The 22,434-nt window shown below is 24.7% G+C and overlaps 4 protein-coding genes across 5 annotated transcripts; 2 read left to right on the forward strand and 2 right to left on the reverse strand.

Annotated features, from left to right (window-relative positions):
* Positions 1–1,554: 1,554 nt before the first annotated feature.
* Positions 1,555–6,139, reverse strand: LOC122509492. Its single transcript, XM_043623610.1, has 4 exons — positions 5,854–6,139; positions 5,214–5,688; positions 2,388–3,144; positions 1,555–2,302 (listed from the first exon to the last, which is right to left on the reverse strand). Exons 2-4 carry the CDS (start codon positions 5,683–5,685, stop codon positions 2,089–2,091), a joined length of 1,443 nt encoding a protein of 480 aa, XP_043479545.1. The 5' UTR covers positions 5,686–5,688; positions 5,854–6,139; the 3' UTR covers positions 1,555–2,088.
* Positions 6,140–6,387: 248 nt separating this feature from the next.
* LOC122509490 (tetratricopeptide repeat protein 37) lies at positions 6,388–15,094 on the forward strand. The gene is made up of 13 exons (XM_043623609.1): positions 6,388–6,935; positions 7,108–7,481; positions 7,945–8,360; positions 8,785–9,249; positions 9,585–9,739; positions 9,864–9,999; positions 10,164–10,531; positions 10,774–11,093; positions 11,320–11,616; positions 11,744–12,004; positions 12,167–12,550; positions 12,677–12,938; positions 14,811–15,094. Exons 1-13 carry the CDS (start codon positions 6,610–6,612, stop codon positions 14,971–14,973), a joined length of 3,927 nt encoding a protein of 1,308 aa, XP_043479544.1. The 5' UTR covers positions 6,388–6,609; the 3' UTR covers positions 14,974–15,094.
* Positions 15,084–18,104, reverse strand: LOC122509493 (pentatricopeptide repeat-containing protein 2, mitochondrial-like). Its single transcript, XM_043623611.1, has 5 exons — positions 17,899–18,104; positions 16,174–16,703; positions 15,785–16,093; positions 15,563–15,664; positions 15,084–15,427 (listed from the first exon to the last, which is right to left on the reverse strand). The coding sequence occupies exons 1-5, from the start codon at positions 17,978–17,980 to the stop codon at positions 15,296–15,298; spliced, it is 1,155 nt and encodes a 384-aa protein (XP_043479546.1). The 5' UTR covers positions 17,981–18,104; the 3' UTR covers positions 15,084–15,295.
* Positions 18,105–18,427: 323 nt separating this feature from the next.
* LOC122509494 (LIM and senescent cell antigen-like-containing domain protein 1) lies at positions 18,428–21,844 on the forward strand. 2 transcript variants are annotated; one of them, XM_043623612.1, is made up of 8 exons: positions 18,432–18,583; positions 18,788–18,869; positions 19,534–19,647; positions 19,746–19,858; positions 20,027–20,219; positions 20,328–20,469; positions 20,649–20,907; positions 21,106–21,844. In XM_043623612.1, the coding sequence occupies exons 2-8, from the start codon at positions 18,862–18,864 to the stop codon at positions 21,306–21,308; spliced, it is 1,032 nt and encodes a 343-aa protein (XP_043479547.1). In that variant the 5' UTR covers positions 18,432–18,583; positions 18,788–18,861; the 3' UTR covers positions 21,309–21,844. The 2 variants fall into 2 exon arrangements, with proteins under 2 accessions (XP_043479549.1, XP_043479547.1); XM_043623614.1 differs by lacking the exon at positions 18,788–18,869 and having other exon boundaries at positions 18,428–18,583.
* The last annotated feature ends 590 nt before the right edge of the window (positions 21,845–22,434 follow it).

Genomic DNA, 22,434 nt, shown 5'->3' on the forward strand with positions numbered 1-22,434 from the left:
GAACTTTTTGTGAGTGTAAAACGTTTTAAATATAATGAATATAGTTCAAATAAATATCGTGGCTCAATTTTTGAGAAACCAGAGGCACACATTTAAAGGCAGTGATTAGATAATTAGTACAATATAGACATAACATTATAGATGAAGATTCAATTACATTTTTTTTTGAGCTTTTTCTATTTATGATATAGTTATGATGAATTATCACAATGTCACGCTTTTAAAAAATTTTCACAAAAAGCACGATGATAAAGTGCGTAGCAGTATTCTTATTTTAATTATTTTTCTATATTTTATATAATAAATATTATCGAGACTCAATTTTTGAGCTCAATTTTCATATTGACGAAAATATATTTGTGTCACATGAAGTAAAATATAAAAAATTTGAATTATTGTTCTATTTGTTTTTAAATACAACAATTGACTGAAAATTGAGAAATAACTTCTCGGATATGAATATTTAATTCGTTTCTTGTTTTTTCGTTAGTTTTCATTATTTTATGACGGATATAATTTTAGGCTTCGCACTCATTAAAAATAATTATTAAAATGATACAAAATTTTGGTATAATTCAATTATTTTTAAATAATTTGAAATATAAAATTTATCTCAAAAAATTTGACAAATTTTCCGATTGTTTCAATTTTTTAAAATTATTTTCGTTAAATTCAACTATTTTCAAAAAAATTTAAGTACAATTATTAAAAAAAAATCATTTTTTTTAAGAATTTATGAATTAAATATATTCAAAACTTGAATAATTTTTGTTAAATATCTAATGCTTTCTTATAGAGGAAGGATTGTATTTTTATTTTTTTGCCACTGGAAACAAAATTTTAAACAATTTCAATGCAAAACCTTTTAAAATTTAATTATTTCTAAAAACTCTTCCAAAATTCGATTATTTTTTAGAATTTTCAAATAAAATTATTCAAAAGTCTAATAGATGTTTATAAAAATGAAAAAAATAATCTGAAAATTAAAACTGCTATTGTTCCAGAATTCAATTATTTTAAAAAAAAATTTTAATGAAATTATTCAAAACTTTAATAATTTTTTATAAAAATAAAAAAATAATCTAAAAATTAGTATAAAACTTTCAGAAAATAATGGAATTTTTTACTGTAAAATTTGGAAAATATTAAAAAATAATCCAATTTTTATAAAGAAATTTAATTACAAAAATACGAAAATATTTGATTTTTCACAAATTTTGTAGATAAGTCCAAAAAATTATTTTTTTTTTAAATTTTAATTTACGTTTTTTAAAGAAAATTTAATTTCATAAAAAAAATTGTGATTTTTTTTATAGAAAAAAATATTTTTATGTAAATTTTTGAAAATAATTGAATTTAAAAATTTTTTTTGACAATTTCAATGATTTTAATTTAAAAATCTTTCGAAATTTAATTATTTCAAAAAAAAAATTACCTATTGTAATGCTTCTAATAGTCAATTATTTTCTAAAAGTTAAGTTAAGTTTTACGATAATTCAATTATTTAAATATAGGTAATAATAAATAATTCGTAAAATAATTGATTATTTCTAGAAATTGCAATTGTACCTCTATTTATATTTTTAAAATTTTTAAGATGAGAAAGTAAATTATTTTTCAAAAAAGTTGTTAAAAAACGTTAGATGAAATAAATTACTTTGGAAATTAATTAATGTATTTTAATTTTAGTCAATTGTAGTTTTTTATTAGCAGGTAAAATTTTAATCGTTTGAAATGTGAATCGACAAAGATTAAATTATATTAATTTGAATTAATAAAGTTAAATTTAGTGATAAAATTAATATATTTATATAAAACGGAAAATTTTAAGGTGAATTGGTGATTCCTGAATTTATAATTATTATTTTGAGGAAAAGGAATATTAATTTTTTTATTTCAACTGTTAGCAGATTTTAAGTAGTGATTATTTTCATTAGAAAAAAATTAGCTTTCAGTGGCACAAAACTAGGAAAGCAGTAGAAAAATAGTAAAAAATAGAAAAAAAAGGTTTTAGAAGATAAGTGCGAAGCCTTTAATTTTCGAACGGATATAATTTCTTTTCAAAGTTTGAAATGAGTGAAAGCATTTTTATCGCATTACCATATAAACTCCTTCTTGTGATGTATTTAATTCTTCAGATTTGTGCGTGATTTTTATGCAGGGTGACATTGGAACGTAATCAGAGGTATCGATTAAATTGCGATTTATTACCTTTTCCTCGGGAGTTGGTGTCGCATCCGATTGAGTATTTGGCGTTGTAGATCTTGTCCCTCCCTCCGAATCCAATCCATCATCACTGGGACTAAAATTTTCGAAAGAAACAAAATTTTATTGAATAATCGGAAAAAAAGGTAAATAAAATTTAATTGACCATTAACAAAACTAACCTTCCATTCTTTTTAGAATTCGAAGCGCCTTGATGTCGTGGTGGTAGAGGCGGTGGTTGAAAATGTAAAATATCCGAATTTAGAATAACATCCTCGGGATCCTCGTATAAATGTGATGGAACCGTTTTATTTTTTATCGTTATTTTTCCATCATCGACAATCTCCTCATAAATTCCCGATGCTATTGAAATATTCGAGACTCTCTTTGGACAGGGACTTTTTAATTGATCAAAACTGGCGACAAAATTTGGATTACTTGACGCTGGTTCTGATTCATAGACATTGTCAATTGCACGTGTATGAATTTTTGTTTGTAATGCTTCACTATTGTCTCGACTTGTTTTCGATGAGAGAATTAATCCGAGACCTGCATTTATCAGACTCGAAGTGGCTTTGCTTTTTAATGCTGGAAAAGATTGATTATCCTCGTCATTGTATATTGATATCCTGAGATCACCTTCACTACGACTCAATGGCCGTTGGGCAAAAATTTTGTGCTTTGGACCACGACCTTGCGTTACAAAATCTTGCAATAATCGTTGAGCGTTTAGACAAAATATATAAAGTTCACCGACACCGCCACGAAATTCTTTTGTTGTGTGTATGACGCAAATTCTCTTCACATCGTCAGGACGACCGTTTGTCGATAAATGAAATTCGTTAAATTCTTTCCATTCGAAATTTTGTACTATCTCTCCTGAATGAGCGTCTTTTATAAATACTCCTAAATTACTGGCTATTAAATCACCGTGAAGACCTGTTGATTAAAAAAATTCAATTCAATTAATTCGTCCATGGATTGCATTATCTATGATCTATCTTCTATATTAAAAATTCTTGTAATCCAGTAAAGTGTTCGCAATTTGAAGTTAGATTTTCGCTTTTTTGTTTCCTAACTTTCTTAATAATTTTTCTTTTTACATGATTTCAATTTTAAACTTAATGTATATTTTGACAATCTTTAAATTCTTGCGAAGAATTTTAACAAGAACTTTGAAAATAACCGAATTCATTCCAAGAATATCATCAAAAATTTTGGAAAATAATTGAATACTTTTGAGAAATTTCATTAAAGTTGCATTGAAAATAATTGAATTCACGCGAGGAACTTTATTATCAATCAAAATATTTAAATTTGTGCCAAGAATTTTAATTAAAAATATATTGAAAATAATTAAATTCTAATAAACAAATTTTGTCAAAATTTTTGAAAATAATTGAATTCTTCTAAAGAATTATTTAATAATAAATAATAATTTTTTATGAAGAATTTTAAATAAGTTAATTAAAAAAATAATTGAATTTTTTGAGAAGAAATTTATTAAAATTTTTTAAAATAATTTAATTCTTCCGAGGAATTTTATTCAAATTGTATTGAAAATAATATTGTACTCCTGCAAAGCATTTTAGTATTTATCAAAACATTTAAATTCTTGAAAATTATTTTGACGAATTTAATAGAAATTTTATTGAAAATAATTCAATTCTTTCTAGAAATTGAATAAAAATTTTATAAAAAATTCTGAAAAAAATTGAATTTCTGTGAAGAATTTTATAAAAGTTTATTAAAAATAATTGAATTCTTTCGAGTAATTTTATTATTATTAGATTTTACGCAGAATGTTTTTCAACTTTTCAGAATAATTAAATGTAAATTAATATTTATTACTAAAAATTTAATTATTGAATTTTATGAAAATTTTTTGAAAATAGTTAAATTTAATAATTAATTTTTTGCAAAATTTTATTAAAATTTCTGAAAATAATTGAACTCTTTGGAGAAATTTTATTAAAATTGAATTGAAAAGAATTGAATTTATGCCAAGAAATTTATTTATGAAAATAATTTAATCATTTCGAGAAATATTCTAACAATTTAAAAAAAAATTGAATACTTTAGTGAAATTTTATTAAAATTATACTCAAAACAATTGAATTTCTCCGAAGAATGTTATTAATAATGAAAATATTTAAATTGTTACCAAGAATTTTTATTAAAAATGTATTAACTTAAATTGTAATAAACAAATTTTATCAAAATATTTTATAACAATTGAATTCTTTCGAAGAATTCTATTCAAATTTTTAAAAATAATTGAATTCTATTAAGAAAATTTATTGAAATTGTATTAAAAATAAATGATTTTCTGCGAAGAATTTTATTAATAATAGAAATAATTGAATTTCTGCGTAGATATTATTAAAATTTTAATTTATAATTATTATTTATCAAAATAATTAAATTTCTGCGAAGAATTTTATTAAAATTTACAAAAATAATTGAATTCCTTAGAAGAATTTTATAACTTATGAAATTGATTCAATTCTTACGCAAAGAACTTTATTACAATTTTATTTAAAGTAATTAAATTCGTACGAAATAATTTATTATTTATGAAAATGAGAATAAAATAATATAACAAAAATGTGAAAATACAAATTCAATTATTTCAAAGAATATTATTTAAATTTCTTAGAGGATTTTAATTAAAATTGTACTAAAAATAATTCAATTTCTCCGAAGAATTTTATTATTAATGAAAATATTTAAATTATTAACAAGAATTTTAATTAAAAATGTATTGAATTTAATTCTAATAAATAAATTTTATCTATTAAATAAACAAAATTTTTGGTAAAATTTAATTCTAATAAATAAATTTTATCAAAATTGAATTGAATTGAATTGAAAATTATTATACAATAATTGAATATTTTAAATTTTGAATCTGAAATTATTCAAAAATTGAAGCTGATTTTTTAGAATAAAATTTTTTAATCATTTTCATAATAATTATGAATTTTTATAAAACAAAATTCGTATACCTGTTAAACCACTAGATTTGGAATGTGTATTGTCTATAATCGAAATACTGAGTGATCCTTCCATAAAGCGATGTTTTCTTGGTCTCAATAATTGTCGTAAATTCTCCATCCATCGTTGAGTATCAGTTTCGGAAGCTCCGGATAAATATAAAAGTGGTTTTTTATCTTTTAGAGTAAAAATGCCAAATGAAAATTGCTTCGTCTTTGATTCAGTTCGATAGATTAGAGAATTGGGCGAAATTTTTATTCGATTATCCTTTTCATTTGGAACAACTGATTTTGCACTGGCAATATTGTAATCCAAAACAATCTCGATGCCTTGATTTCCATTCATTTTCCTCACAGCACACCAATGTCTCTTCCACGCTTTCCATCCTGCTAATGTTCGTTTTTTCACTTTTTGACTCACTCCTTTGTTGCCCGGGAGTTTTACGTCTATAAACCCACATATTTCCGTATCTTCTCCTGTCATAATCTGAAAATTTGCCGATTTGTTTTTTTTTTGCTTAAATAAAAAGATTGGTTTTTGTAAAATTTAACTTAAATAATTAACTAAGCTTTAAAAATTACATATAAAGGAAAAATTAGCTGAAGCAAAAATTAGCTAATTAATAACAATCAAAACAAATGATTTTCGTACCTGGAAAATATAGTCTTGTGTTTGGGTTTAATTGTCCTGTCAATCACTGACACACTAATCAAAACTCGGCATCAGAAACATAACTCGAGACCCTCGAGACTTATTCGTGTAAAATTAGTATTTTTTGGTAAAAATTGTTTACAAGAAGCTTGCTACTAATTGAATGTGTTTTTATTATGATTTAAATACCATAATTAAAAGACAAAAAAGTCAAAATAATATAATCACAAACACTCCTTTCAACCACCCGTCATTGATCTGATTTCAGCTCCACCCTATATAGTTTTCCAAACCCCCTATCATCTACTTTTTGAATTATAATCAATTTTCTCAATATTATTCTCAAAAAAAAATTCCCAGTGTTTATTTACACATTTAATTCTGATTTTAACTCTAAAGCTATAATTTTTTTCCAACTCAATAATTTAATCTCTCAAATCTTTAAATTAATCATTCAAATTGATTCAAAAAGCTCAACAATAACAAAATTTAACTAAGTATTTCAGAACAAGACCACAAGGATCGCTGCAGTCGCAAAAACATATGATCATATACTTTGTTTGGAAATTGCGGAAATTGTTTTGAAGTGTTTTTTATTAAAAAAAAAAACATATTATTTGTTTAAAATTCTGTGACTGTGTGTGACACACGCAGAACATTTTTTTCTTTTTCTTTTTAAAATAAATTTGAATTTAAATATTATAGAGAACGCAGATAGTAAAATAGAAAAATACCGCTTAATGTTTATTGTTGACAATGTCAAAGGAAAATAAAGCCGCTTTAAAGGAAGCACGTGAATTGTTTAAAGAAAATAAATTCACCGACACTATTAAATTATGTAAAAAAATATTAAAAGAAGAAAAGACAAATTATGGAGCTCTTGTATTACTCGCGGCAGCAATGCGAGATACTGAAAATCTCAAATCACAAACTCCTGTACCGCTTAAAAAAGCAACTGAAATTCATCCCGATAATCCTATTGCTTGGCAAGGACTCGTTGCATTTTATGAAAAAGAAGAAGATATTCCTCAAACATGGTTGGAATTAATTCCAGTTTATTGTAAACTTTTGAAAATAGAAAGGTATATTTTCTTTCGTATTTTGAAAATCAATTTTCTGTTTGGATTCCTTTTAAATTAATAATCAAATATTTAATTTAATTTTCCACATTTGACTTGGGTTCAAGTTTCTATTTTTTATTTTAATTTAATTTGTATACAGAATTTATTAATGGAATTTAATTATTCGTTTCAGTAATTCTGGAAAAATTACACATTATTTGAGCAGTTTGGAGAGAATTTTATTGCAATTAAAAGACGATAAAGTTCTGGGCAAAGCGATTTCGGAATTATGTGAAGCACGTGAAATATTTGACGAAGTTGATTTAATAAAGCAAATGGATTTAACTCTCGTATCAATTCTCACGCAATATCCAAAGCTTCCCAATGAGCACGACATTGTTCTTGAAAGTACTTTGAATTCAATAATTATGGACGGAGATGTTTCTAATAAGCACGATTATTACAAGAAATATTTGAGAGTTCTTTACAAACTTGATAAATTGTCTTTGTTATTAATTGAAGCAGCAAAAATGCACGGGATTTTCCCCGAGGACATTTATCCATTGGGTAAAAGGAAAATGCTATTATTCTCACTATTTTATTATTAATATTCATTTTTAATGAATATTAAGATAGATTTTATTATTAGGCAGCAATTAAAAACGCGCGAAACGCAGTATTTAATTTATTATTAAAATTTTTCAAAACAATTCAATTGTATTCGAAAATTTTAATAAAAGTTCTTCGTATGAATTGAATTATTTTTATAAATAATCAAATTCTACGCAGAAATTCAATTATTTTCAATACAACTTTAATTGGATGCCTTATGAAAGAATTTATATATTTTCAAATTTAAAAAATTCAAAAAGGACATTGTCACAAAAAGATTAAGAAACAAAAAACATTGAAGTTTAACTTTTATTGAATTTAATTTTTACAAAATTTTATTGCTTCCTCATAGAGAAATAATTTTATTTTCAATTTACAATATATTCTTGATAATTGTGAAAATTATTTTTATTTTAAGAATGGATTTGCCGTGTTTATTCGGAGCAGAGTATTACAAATGGCCATTGTGATGGAATTGAGATAACTCCTTTTTACGATGCATTATTTGCCCTTCATGCAGAATCCGATCTTGCATTTTTTGCAAAGGCTGTTTATCTCTTTAATATTAAAAGTCTCATTGAATCGAGAACAATTCTCAACTATGTCGTTGCTTCTAAATCAAAATGGATTCACTCTTGGGTTCTATTGAGTGAAATAAATGCAAAACTCTGCTGTTGGGAAGAGGCCGAGAGTGCCGCTGTACATGCTCAGAAAATTTTACAAGATAATAATCACAGTAATCTTCAGAGTAGAGTTCATTTTACATTATTTGAGGCTTTAGTTAAAAGTACCAGTAAACACAAGTGGGAGGAGGCTTTACAAAAGTACAATCAAGTATGAAGCAATTATTTCAATTTTTATGGAACTTTGGAAACAATTTTACAATTTTATTCTTTATTCTAATCCTATTTTTTTTATTTTTTATTACAATTTTATGTTTCAGTTTTTATTCTAATTCTATATTTTATTTTTTTATTTCAGTTGTTATTCTATTTCTACATTTTACATTTCATTTTCTATTCTGATTCTGTATTTTATTTTTTATTCAAATTTTACATTTCAGTTTTCATTCTAATTCTATATTTTATTTTTTATTCCAATTTTGTATTTCAGTTTTCATTCTAATTCTATATTTTATTTTTTATGTTTATTCTAATTTTACATATTTTATTTTTTATTCTAATTCTATATTTTATTTTCTATTCGAATTTTATAGTTTATTCTAATTTATACATGTTTCTTTTTATTTCTAAAACAGTTAGTGCCAGAGAATTCGTTGAAGCGTCAATTACTTATTGCTCGAGCTTATGTGAATTTACATGATTCGAAAGGGCAAATATTACTCGACGAATTGAAAAATAATTTAGAATTGAAAATCGAAGTTGCAGTTTTGAGAGCAATTGATTTAAAAAATCATGGTAATTTGGAAGAGGCCGCCGATGTTGTTGGTTCTGTTCTAGAATCACCTGAGGCATGGTTAACATTGGGTAAAATTCATTGGGAAATGTCGGATTTTGGTCATAGTTTAATGGCATTTTTAAAGGGAATTCACGCCGATCCTTATAATTGGGAATGTTTCGTTTACTTGGGTAATTATTACATTGAGCATGGAAATGATGTTGAACGAGCTAAAAAATGTTATCAAAAGGCATTACTTATTAATCCCGATTCGGAGCAAGCTGGTATTGGTTTGAGTACTGCTTACAGGCTTTTACAGTGCAGCGTGAGTCGATTTATTTATTATATTCTTTTTTTTTTTGTTTACAACTGCATTTTCAATTCTTTTTCTCTCTATTCTTTACAATTGGATTTTCAATTCTTTTTTTCTCTCTATTACAAATGAATTTTCAATTCTTTTTTTCTCTATTCTTTATAACTGAATTTTCAATTCCTTTTTTCTCTTTTCTACAAAACTGAATTTTCAATTCTTTTCTCTCTTTTTTACAACTGAATTGAAAATTGAGAAAAAGAAAAAAAATAATGTAAACGTTTTCAATTCAGTTGTATTCTATGTAAAAATTTCAATTTCAATTCAACGATAAAATATTGTATTTTTAGGACGAAAATTTGGAATTATTGCAAAAATTAACATCACAAGGAAATGGACCGAAATGGGCGTGGCTTCAATTAGGATTACAATTACTGGAACGTAATGATGTTTCTCAATCAATTCAAGCTCTGCGAAGTGCCATCAAGATTGATCCAAGTGACAAGTAAAATTAACTTTTCAACTTTGATAATTTTTCTTTTAAATTCCTCGTATTTTTCTTTTTTTTCTTCTTTTTAATCTACTTTGAATCTTTCTTTTTAATTTAAAATAAAATTATTTTTTTCCAGTCACTCTTGGGAATGTTTGGCAGACGCTTATTTAGCTCGAGGAGCTCACACATGTGCTTTGAGATCTTATCAACGAGCTTTTCAATTGAATCCCGAAACTTTTTATCCTCTTATTCAACTTGCCAATATTAAACTGGTCAGTATTTCATCAGGAAAAAAAAATCTTTTTTTTTTACGAATAATCGAATTTTTATCTTATTTCTTTTTTAAATTGATAGCTTTTTTATCTTTTTCTATTTTTTATAAGTATTTAAAATTTTTTACGAATAATCGTATTCTTTTTTTCAACAATAATTTTAGTTGATTGGTCAGCATGACGAAGCGAAGGAAAATTTCACCAAAGTTTTGAATGAAAATAAAGATAATTTACCAGCACTTAAGGGTTTAGCTGAGACACATTTAAGTATCGCGAAGAATTATATTACGAATCAACAATTTGTGAGGGCAAGAGAGAATATTCAAGAGGCAGTTAATTATTTAGTGGAAGCTGCTATTGTTAGAAGTGATTTTTCTTGTATTTGGAAATTATTCGGTGATGCTTGTTATATTGTTGCAGTGATGCCTGAAAAATTTAGTTATCTAAGTGTTGCACCAAAAGTGATAAATTTAGAAAGTTCCGATGACAGTATAATAATTAAAAGAGAGGAAATATTTTTATTAGCCATAAGGTAATTTCATTTTATAATTTAATTTTCAAAATTAAATTGAGTCATTTATTTTTAATTAATTTCTAGTCATTTCACTTTAATTAATTCCTAATTATTTCACTTTAATTAATTCCTAGTCATTTTATTTTAATTAATTTCTAGTCATTTCATTTTATTTAATTTCAAGTTATTTATTTTTAATGTATTTTAAGTTGTAAATTTTTAATTAATTTTGAGTTAATAGTTTTATTTTTTAATTACAGATGTTATTGTCGTGCTTTACATTTATCGAAAGAATCTCCTCTACTTTGGCACGATTTGGCCCGTTGTTATCTCGCACAATTTTCTTTAAATCCATCAATTGATACGAAAACTGTTGCTAAAAAAAGTCTCGAGGCAGCGAAACAAGCAATTAGACTTTCGCCATCGACTTGGATTCATTGGAATCTTCTCGGAGTGATTTGTATGACTGAGGAGATTAAAAATTACGCACTAGCTCAACATTCTTTTGTCGTTGCAATTGACAAGGAAGCTAATAACGCAGTTTCCTGGGCAAATTTGGGATCATTGTATTTACATTTAGGTAAATTTTATTCACATTTTGCGTTTAAACTTTTAATATGTTTTTTACTTCTTCTTCTTTTAAATCTTCTTAAATTCTTCTTAAATCTTCTTTTAAGATTTTTTTGAATTAAAAATTGGTTTTTTTAAACTAAAAGTTGTTCTTTTAAATAAAAAATATCCTTCTTGTTAAATTTTTTTTACTAAGGAATAACTTTTAACTGAAATGTAATTTTTTCGTCTTCCAGGAGATTTTTATAAAGCCAATGAGGCATTTTCCTGGGCTCAGAGAGCTGATCCTGCGTATGTTAATAGTTGGATAGGCCAAGGAATAATTGCAGAGAAATTAGCGAGGAAGGAAGCAATGGATTTATTTAGACACGCGACACAACTTGGTTATCATAATCAAGGTTCTATTAGTTATTGTCATTGGGTGTTGACAACACTTTTAGATCCTGAAGCGAAAAAAGACGATCTGTATGTTTACAGTATTGAAAATATGCACGCTATTTCGGTCGCATTGGATGAAATTGCTCGTTATTTAAGTGAGTAATCGATGTAGTGATAACTTGTTATTTGAATAGTATTTTCTATATTCAAATTTCAAATTTTAATATTAAAATTGAATATTTCAAAGATAAAGGTAAAATAAATAATTCCTTTCTGTTAAAGATCATTTTCCAAATGATGCGTACGCTCGTAATGCTAATGGTCTTCTTTTGGAGCGAAAAAAACTTTATCGCTCGGCAATTGATCAGTTTTCAGCTTCATTGGAATGCGTTAGCAACGATTCAGAGAAAGATGCTGCGCTCGTGAATTTATCTCGAATAATGATTCAAGTTGGAAATTATATTGACTCCATTGAAGTCAATCAAAAAATTAAGACACCTAATTTCAAGTCGCATTGTCTATTAGCGCTGGCACTGTTCAAAGGTATTTTTAATCTCAGTCCTTGTGTTAATTTTTACTATTTTTATTTTAGTAGTAATTTTCTTTTTAGTATTTTTTTCGTATTTTTAATTTCAGTATTTGTATTAATTTAAATTGTTTTAACTTCAGGTATGTTAATTTTAATTATTGCTGTTTATTTTTTAGCTGAACGTTACGAGGAATCGTATTCCTCTTACGAGGTGGTTCTCCAATGGTTTGCAAAAAGTGGATCTGATAAGGCGAATATTTTGTGTGCGATGGCAGCAATGGCTAGCATGTTCCAAGGAATTGACGATGTGAAAACACTTCTGTTTCAATGTATAGAAATTCAACCACCAATTGTTTCTGGTCTACTCGCCGCTGCTGCATTGGGATTGCTTCATAATGATTTAAATTTAACTGCCTTGGTTTTAAATGAACTTAAAGTTTACGAGGATCATGAAGATTATAGACATCATATCGCTTTGCTTTCTGCCTATTTTTGCCTCATTCAAAATGATATTGTTGACGCAATTCGAGTCGTTTCTAAATTCGTTCATAAACATCCAGGTAATTTATTCTTGTAGTCAAATAATAAAACTAATATTTGAATATTAAAAGGAATATTCGAATAATAAAAATAATATTCGAATATTAAAAGGATCGAATAATAAAAATAATGTTTTATGTCAACAGGTGACGAGAGACTTTGGATCACATTGGCGAGATTTTTGCTTGAAGTTGATACAAGGGCATTTAGAAATTGTGCTCAAAAGGGATTAATTTTAGGCAGAAGGGCCACCTCTCAGCAAACTGCTCAAATTGCATGTCTCAAAGCACTCAGCGATCTCATTGATTCTCGTGGAAGAGATGGAATAAAATCTGTTTTACAAGCAATTCATTCATTCCCGGCGAACGTTGAAAGCTGGTCTATTCTACTTGCTGCTTTATTACCACGGTAAACATTTTAACAGAAAATATTATAATTTAAAAATTCTATTTTATTTCAACAGGGTTGCAAACAAAAATTAAATTTCGTTTTTCCCTAATTTACAGACAGAAAATTGACCTTTTTCCCAAATTTATATTTTTTAAAAATTCAAGGAGAGTTCAATTATTTTAAAAAATGATAATTTTTAATAGCAAAAACTTGATTTGAAACTTTAAAGGTCTCTGTTTACTGTAGCTGATTATTTTCAAAAATTTGAACCGATTTCTTTAAAAAAAAAATTAAATTACTTTTAATCAAATTTCAATTATTTCAAAACTTTGTAATTATTTGTTTATAAAAATTCAATTGTTTTAGAACAACAGAATTGAAATGTTTTAAAATACTAATAAAAAAATAAATACTAAAAATACTAATTAAAATAAGATTTTTCCGAATTTTAATTAAAGGTTTCTGAAACTTTATTTTCAATGTGAATGCTTTAAAAGAATTTCTATTAAAATTCAATGACAAATTTAATTATTTTTAAATCAATTTTAAAAAATTTAATTAATTTAAGTAACACTAAAAAATTGAATTAAAATTTCTCAGAAACCACATTTTTTTCAGAATTTGCAATTAAATTAACTTAAAACTTAAATAATTTTTTAGTATTAATTAATTATTATTAATTTCTTTAAAACAATATTGAATTTATCAAAAAGTTTAAAAGCTTTTAAAATTTTATTATTTTTAATACAATTTTTTGTAAATTTCAATTATCTCGAAAATTTTTAATTATTTGTTTTTAAAAATTCAATTATCTCTAAAAAAATAGAATTGAAATATTTTAAAACTTTATTTTAGGGAATTTGGAATATAACTTTTCTAAACTTTCAAAACAATTTTTGAAACCGATTTTAAAAAAAAAATTGCTAATAAAATTCAGTGACAAATTTAATGATTTTCAATTCAATTTCACAAAATTCAAGTAAATTTAAAAAATTGAATTTAAATGTCTTAGAAACCTAATTTTTTCAGTATTTTAAATAAAATTCTATAAAATTGACACAATTTTTTTTAATAGATAATTGATTAAGTATTATTGATTTCTTTAAAATACATTGAAATTTCCAAAAAATTTTAGTTTAAACATTTTTTAAATTCAAGTATTTTTTATAAAATTTTAAAAAATTTCAATTGTTTCGAAATTTTTTAATTAATTTTTTATAAAAATTCAATTATCTTTAAACAACAGAATTGAAATATTTTAAAAGACTAATTTTAATGAGTTTAAAATAAAATTTTTCAAAATTTAAATTTTTCCGAATTTTAATTTCAAAATTTTGTGAAACTTTAATTATATTTTTTTTAATTTCTAATTATGTTCAGTAACAAATTTAATTATTTTCAATTCAATTTCAGAAAATCTAATAAACTTTGTAATTCTTTGATAAAATGTTTTTAAAAATTCAAGTAACTGTAAAAAATTGAATTAAAATTTCTCAAAAATCTAATTTTTTTCTGAACATGAAATAAATTAGGCTTAAATAAATAATATTAAATAAAACTTTAATAATTAGTTATATTATTAATTTCTTTAAAAAAGATTGAAATTTTCCAAAATTTTAGATACAATCTTTTAAAATTCAATTAATTCTGAAAATTGCAATTGTTATCAAATAAAATCTTTTATAAAAGTTAATTATAATTATTAATTTGGAAAAAGTTATTTTGAAATTTAATTATTTACTGAAATAAAAAAGGTGTTTTAATTAAAAATTCATTGCAATTCAAAAGTTCCTAAATTGCGGAAGAAAATTTAATAGAATTTAATTTTTTATGATTTATCAAAATTGTTTCTGTTTTTAAAAATTTCAAATTCTTTCTTAATTGTTTCAGATGTGCGAGTAAAGATTCAAAACCAAGTGCTCATTGGCTAACAGTATTTTCTTCTGTTATAAGAAAAAGTCTATCAAATGCAAAAAACTCGTCCAAATGGCTCTTGCAAAATGAAGAGAAAGCAAGTTTAGTCGCCGATAATGTTGCAAAAACTTATATTTAGTTATATAAAAGTAAAAAAAAAAATAAAATGTTTTTAAAAAAACACAAAAAAAAAATTGTTAAAATCTATAAATTAAATTTGTATCTTTTTTTTCAAAAATAAACAATAAATTAATTAAAAACGATTTTCTTTATTTACTTTTTAAAGGATTCTTACACATTAGAAATGACTATTTCTTTGAAATATTTTGTTGTATTATTATAATTATTTTATAAATGCGTTTTTAATGCTTTGGAAAACTAAAAAAATTGTTTTCATAATTTTTTGAATTCATTATTCTTTAAAATTTCCCATACTACTCTTAATAAATTAATAATTAAACCTAACGTCTCATTGAAAATTTCGTTTGTTCAAAATCTTGGAAATTTCGTCTATTTGGAAATCTTGATGGGTCATTTTTATTATCAGTTGGTGCTCGTCTGTCTATTGGCTGCAACAATGATTCTACCAATGTCTGAAAAATTAACAATAATTTATATTATTAATTAATAATTAATTAAAAATTAATTAAAATATTATTAATTAATAATTAATTTTAATTTTTTACAGTTATTAATAGTTTTATTTAATTGCACAAAGGAACTCTTACCGTGTCCTGAATGAGATTTCGAATTCTCATTTCATTTATTAGATTCTGAAGATCTTCATTTCCTGGACCATTTTCTTGCAAGGCTTTCTCCAAATTTTCAATCTGTGAGAATTGAGTTTTTAATTAATTGAATCAAAAATGATTTAATTAAATAACAATTTATAATTGTGAAATTACGGAAATAAATTTTTTTTTAAGTCTTTGTAAATAAAATAAACTTACTGTGTCTTTAAAGAATGTTATAGGTCTGGTGGTTCCTGGAATAAATTTATCCGACTGCAACATTTTATTCAAGAAGTGATAGATATCCACAAATCTCTTGCAAGCTGTGAAGGCTTCAATTTTTGTACATCTGATATCAATATGTCGCAATAATGCAAAGTTTGACAAAAATTCAATTGCAAATTCAGGTTTTTCTTGTCGAATTGATAAAAGGGCCATTAAGCAAACACTTTTGCGAGTCGCTTCATATCCTCGTTTTCTTAGGTCCGACCAAATATTCATTGCATATTCGAAGCTTTCTGGTGTATTCTAAAAGAATTAACTTCTGTCAATGATATTCTAATAATTAAAATTAAAAAATTAATTAAAATAAAGAAAAATTTCAATACCTCCTTGTAACATCCGGCTAATAATACTAAAATGGAATTATGTGGATGTACAACGCTTCCAGTATTTTTAGTTCTTATTATATCGTAAGTTTCCCTCATTTCAACGAATTTATTATGTTTAAATAAAAGACAAAGCAAAATTTGGTACGATGTCAATTGATCAAAAAATCCACTCATTGTACTGTCTTTGAACATTTGTAAAGCCACATCTGGCACGTCCAAGAAATAAAATGCTCTCATTACAATGGGACCAAACACATAATTTCCAAATCTAAGCTCATTATTTTGAGCATTATATTTTGTTAGCATTTTCACTAAAAGATTAATATCATCATCATTATTTTCTACAATATGCAACATTGCCTTTAAATCCTCGGTGAATATTAAACTTTTGTTTTCTTCCTTTATAAATTCCATCATTTTTGCACGAAAAGTTTCTGATACTGATTGAAATCGTGAGGCGGTATTTTTTCTCGTGTCTGTGTAACCGTCCATGCCCAATGCACTGGGAGTGTAGATTGATCTTGTGACTAAAAGAAATATTAAAAATTTACATTTCAATAGAAAATTTTTTATTTTCAAATATAAATTTTTAAATAATTTCATAATCAAAATTTTTAAAATTCACTTAAGTATTAAGTACAAAATTAATTATTATTGTTTATATTTTCAAAAAATTTTAATATAATTCTTAGCAAAAATTCAATTATTTTTAAAACAAAATTTTAATAAAATTTCAGAAAAGAATTCAATTATTTTCTAAAATTTTCATAAATCCTTGGAAAAAATTCAATTATTTTTTTAAATTATATCACTCGGAGTGATCGATTTCTTCATGTTTTATAATAAATAAATATAATTAAAGATGACCAAGTAATAAAAATCATTATTTTATATTATAAGAATGTTGTTACTGTAACTTCATCAAAATTATTTTCATCATTTTAATTCAATTATTATTGTCTAGAATTTAAAATTATTTTTTATGAAAATAATTAAATGTTTACATACAATTTTATTAAAATTTTGTTTAAATAATTGAATTTTTTTAGGGAAATTTTAATAAAATAGTAGATATTAACAATAATTGAAAATAGAAATTTCTTTGAAAATAATTGAAATTCTGCAATTATTTGTAATTTCTCCAAAATTGAATTTTTTTAATGTTTCCACCAAAAATTTAAATTAGAAATTTTTTAAATTCTATTATTTTTAAAATTGCTAATTTTATATTAAAAAGGCAGTAAGAATTGTTGCTAGTTAATTTCTAAATCAATAAGTATTATAGTTAATTAGTATGTATACAAAAAATCATTGTGCTAAAAAGTTTTTTTGTTTTTTTATTATAAAAATAAACTAAATTTAAAAAACGTATAAATTAAATTCTAACGTATTATTATAATTAAATTTATACATTTTTATTCAGTTCGATTAGTAAACACCGGTACATTAATGTGTCGGTCAATTCAATTACCGCAAAAGAAAATTACAAAATTCTTTAGCCATTCTTTCTATTATACCTGGTTCTTGAGAAATTTTTGTCAATTAGGGGAAAATACATAGAAAAGAGATTTGAAATACCGGTGACAATAAAATAAAACAATTCTCTTAATACCTTACATATTAAATTAAAGCTATTTTTTAACAATAAATTTTGTTGGAAAATTTATATTTTTAGAGTCGCTATAATCATAAAAAAAGTGAGGTTAAAAAGTTTTTTCTTACCATTGTGTGAAACTGGTGATAGGATATTGTTGTTCAGTAATTTGAAATTACTTCTGAAGAGACACCTTAAGCTTATTGCCATTTTTTAATACTTTATGATTATCTTTTGATTATAGAATGATGAAATAAAATAATTTTTATAATTTCTATAATCACGCGTTTCTTCTTTTTCGATAAAGAGAACGAGAGAACACGTTGGGCAAGTTCCTGGGGTAAATGTTCAATAAAAACAGGAATATGTGGAATTGAAACGGAAATCTAGTTTATCTCAGGGCGGTAAAATAGTGTTCAACAACTCGTTTTTTTATGTCACCTTTGCATTACTATTGTTCCTATTGTTTTTATTTTTGTCACTCTTTTTCCGCTTTTTCTCCCCAGTTCTCAACTTTTGACACAGTCTTTAATTTTTAATTTCTGTGTACTTTTGTTTTGAATAGGATTTAATTTTAATTTTGACATTATCGACAGATAGCGCTGTTCGAATTATGAACTCGACTTAAACTTAATTTTATCCACAGGTTGCAGTTCCTTCTATTTATACGATTTTTACACACGCACACATATGCAATGTTGTAACATAAGAAATTGTTTTAATTTCTCTTTATTAACATTGTTGTGGGCGTGGAAGTTTATTTTACAAAGTGTCAAACTGTTCGAAAATTACCAAAAATAGTGCAAACGTAAGGTAAAGTTGACTTCTATTCTAAACTGTCAAATAAGAAATTTTTGTAAATTTTACAATTTCACAAAAGGAATATATAGTTGTAAACTATATAAGTGAATAGAAAAAAAGGAGTAAATTGCGATAAAATTTGGTGTAAGATTGACATATAAGAAAAATAAAAGTTGTACATTAGTTTTATTAGGTTTTGTTGATTTATTTCGACAGGAGTTTTCTAGAGAACGAGCGGTGACCGATTTACTATTCTCACTCCAAATTAGGGAAATTTCTTACATCAGACTATGCCTGGGTAAGCTTAGCTCCCTATTTTCGGCACTGACTTCATCGCACGATATTTTGTTTAATTTTTTTCTTAATTGCAGAAAAAAATCGCCACCCCGCAAGAAATTTCTTTTTTTAACTCCAAAAATATTTTTTTTGATTATAATTTATTATTCTCCTTGAATTATATTTTCATTTTACTCCTGTTTGTGCATAATTGCTTTTTGTTCTTTAATACTTAGAATTAGGGCTTTACATGATTAATTGATTAATTGAAATCATTAAAATGTAATTCATATTCATAAAAATGTAAGGTTATTTTCATTTTGTAAATAATTACGAGTTACTATATAGAACGCATCTAATTTCAAATCAAGTTTCTCCTATATTTACCACCCACTGTAATTGTGACATTACTTACACCTTCGTGAATGAATGAATAAAGTGAATGTAAACATAACCTTTAATGTACATAAAAATTTAAATCCCCTTCTCTTTAAATTTTTCGAAATTACAGGTGTTTTGCAGTATTGTTTTCAAAAAGCTATTTTCGCTGAGTTCATTTAATAATATTGCTGAAAATAATAAACTTATTTATAATAAGCTTATTTTTTATTTGTAATTTTATTACTTTTTTTATTTAAATGATTAAAATATTTGAAAATAATTTATGTTTATTAATTTTATTTCAGAATTATTGGTATGTCAATGGATCACATGTTTTGTTCCCGTTGTCGAGAGGGTTTCGAGCCTCATGAAAAAATTGTCAATTCCAATGGAGAACTTTGGCATCCTCAATGTTTTGTGTATGTACTTTTTTTATAATTATTTAGTCAACTAAATTCTAATCTAAAAAAATAATTAAAATTAGAACTATCATTAATTATTAATTTTAACCATTCAGGTGTGCCCAGTGTTTTCGTCCATTTCCAGAAGGAATATTTTACGAATTTGAGGGACGTAAATACTGCGAACATGATTTTCACGTTCTCTTTGCTCCTTGTTGCGGCAAATGCGGTAAAAAAAACAAAAATTCTACTTGTAAAAATTAATTAGTTATTAAAATTAATTATTTATTTTCAAATAAATATTATTTATGTAAATCAAAAATTTTTGCTTTATTGCAACTAATTTGTTATTATAATCAATAGTAAAATATTAATTTGAATTAATAAAATTTACCAGGCGAATTTGTCATTGGAAGAGTTATTAAGGCAATGAATGCAAATTGGCATCCAGGATGCTTTCGATGTGAAGAATGTAATGGAGAATTGGCCGATGCTGGATTCATTAAATGTCAGGGAAGAGCTTTGTGTCACTCTTGTAATGCAAAAGTAAAATCAGGTGTTTTGGGAAAACACATCTGTCATCAATGCCAGTGAGGATTTTCTTTTTAATAATCAACAAAAATATTTTCTAAAAAATAATTTGTCGAAAATACGAATTGTAATTTTATTTTAATTTGTCGATAATATTTTTTTTCCAGTGGAGTTATTGACGACAAACCATTACGATTTCGGGGTGAAATGTATCACCCTTATCATTTTAATTGCGCTTCCTGCAGAGTTGAATTAAATTCAGACGCTCGGGAAGTTAGATCAAGACCGGGATATGCAGTTAATGAAATGGTAAAAACAATTTGTTAAATATTATCTACTTAAGAAATATTATTTCTTCTTTTTAACTCTAATGTTAAAATATTACAATTTATAACATGTAACTTAAAAAAATTGTAACTGTAATTTTTATTATTATTTAATATTAATTTCCAATAAATAATTATTATTTCCGAATTTATTATTTATAGAACGAGCTCTATTGCCTAAGATGTCATGATAAAATGGGTGTTCCAATTTGTGGAGCTTGTCGACGACCAATAGAAGAGAGAGTGGTAACAGCCCTCGGGAAACATTGGCACGTAGAGCACTTTGTCTGCGCAAAGTGTGAGAAACCCTTTCTGGGTCATCGTCACTATGAGAAAAAGGGTCTCGCTTATTGCGAAACTCATTATCATCAATTGTTCGGAAATCTCTGCTTTGTATGCAATCAAGTCATCGCAGGCGATGGTAAATACTTTTCAATTTTTCTCTTCTTTTCTCTTTCTTTCTTTCTTTTTTATTTTTAATTTTTTTCTAATTTATATAATAATATAATTAATAAATAATAAGTAATGTAATTAATAAATAATAAGTAATATAATTAATAATTAATACTCTTTCTGATAATTTTCTAAATAATTAAATAAAAATTGAATTTGTTTTCAGTCTTTACTGCCTTGAATAAAGCCTGGTGTGTTCATCATTTTGCCTGTGCCTTCTGCGATCAGAAAATGAATCAAAAAACAAAATTTTTCGAATTCGATTTAAAACCAGCGTGTAAGAAGTGTTACGACAAATTTCCGACTGAATTAAAGAAACGAATGCGTCGTATGCATGAATTAAAGGGTTATTCCCCAAAAACCGTTTGAAATTCTCTATTTCTAAACGGTGGGACTTTTTTTTTAAGAGAAGAAAACATTGAACTGACCATTGTTAACATTACTATTATCATTAACCATTCTATTTTAACTGTTATTTATTCTAGCAGTACTTAACAATTTTATATAAAAAAAACCAACTAAATCTTTAATAATCGAGATTAATTGGATAGAACTTTAGAAACTAAATTTTTACATTATTTTTTAAATATGTATTCTTAAACTTTTAGTATATTTTTATATAGATACTATATTTCTAATATTATAAATGAATTCCGTGGCCTTTATAAATGAGATTTTCTATTTTAAAGTATTTTGATAGAAATTCATTCAAAGAAACAATATTTATAAACAATTTTATGATTGTTTTTTTATGAACATCTTGCCACACGTTTTAATTGTATAAGAAATAATTTATATTGTAAATTAATCAGGGTTGCCACAGGTCAGGGAAATCAGGGAATTCAGGGAAAAGTCAGGGAAAGTGGAATTGGTCAGGGAACTCAGGGATTTTTATTAAAGTACTGGGAAAAATTGAATTTTTGAGAAGTAAAGTTACAAATAATTGAAGAAATTTAATTATCTTTAAAAATAATAAAATCAAAATTATTGTAAAACTGAATTGTAAACAAATGGATTTTGAAAATTCTCAAGAAACTTTTGCCTAAAATCATTAATAAATAATTGAATTCTTTCGAAAAGAATTTTAATAAAATTTTTGTAGACAATAACATTTTTCGTAGAATTTACTTAAAATTGTATTGAAAATAATTGAAATCTTGTAAAGAATTTTAATATTTATGAAAATAATTGAATTCTTTCAACGATTTTTATTACATTTTTTTCTAAATAATTGAAATCCTGTAAAGAATTTTATTATTTATGAAAATAATTGAATTCTTACAGCGAATTTTATTAAAATTTTTGGAAATAATTGAATTTTTCAAAGAATTTACTTAAAATTGTATTGAAAATAATTGAAATCTTGTAAAGAATTTTATTATTTATGAAAATAATTGAATTCTTACAGCGAATTTTATTACATTTTTTTAAATAATTGAATTCTTGCGAAGGATTTTATTAAAATTTTTGGAAATAATTGAATTTTTTAAAGAAT

Source organism: Leptopilina heterotoma, unplaced genomic scaffold (assembly GCF_015476425.1).
Source record: "Leptopilina heterotoma isolate Lh14 unplaced genomic scaffold, ASM1547642v1 Lhet_60, whole genome shotgun sequence".
In the NCBI taxonomy this organism is placed as follows: Eukaryota; Metazoa; Arthropoda; class Insecta; order Hymenoptera; family Figitidae; genus Leptopilina; species Leptopilina heterotoma.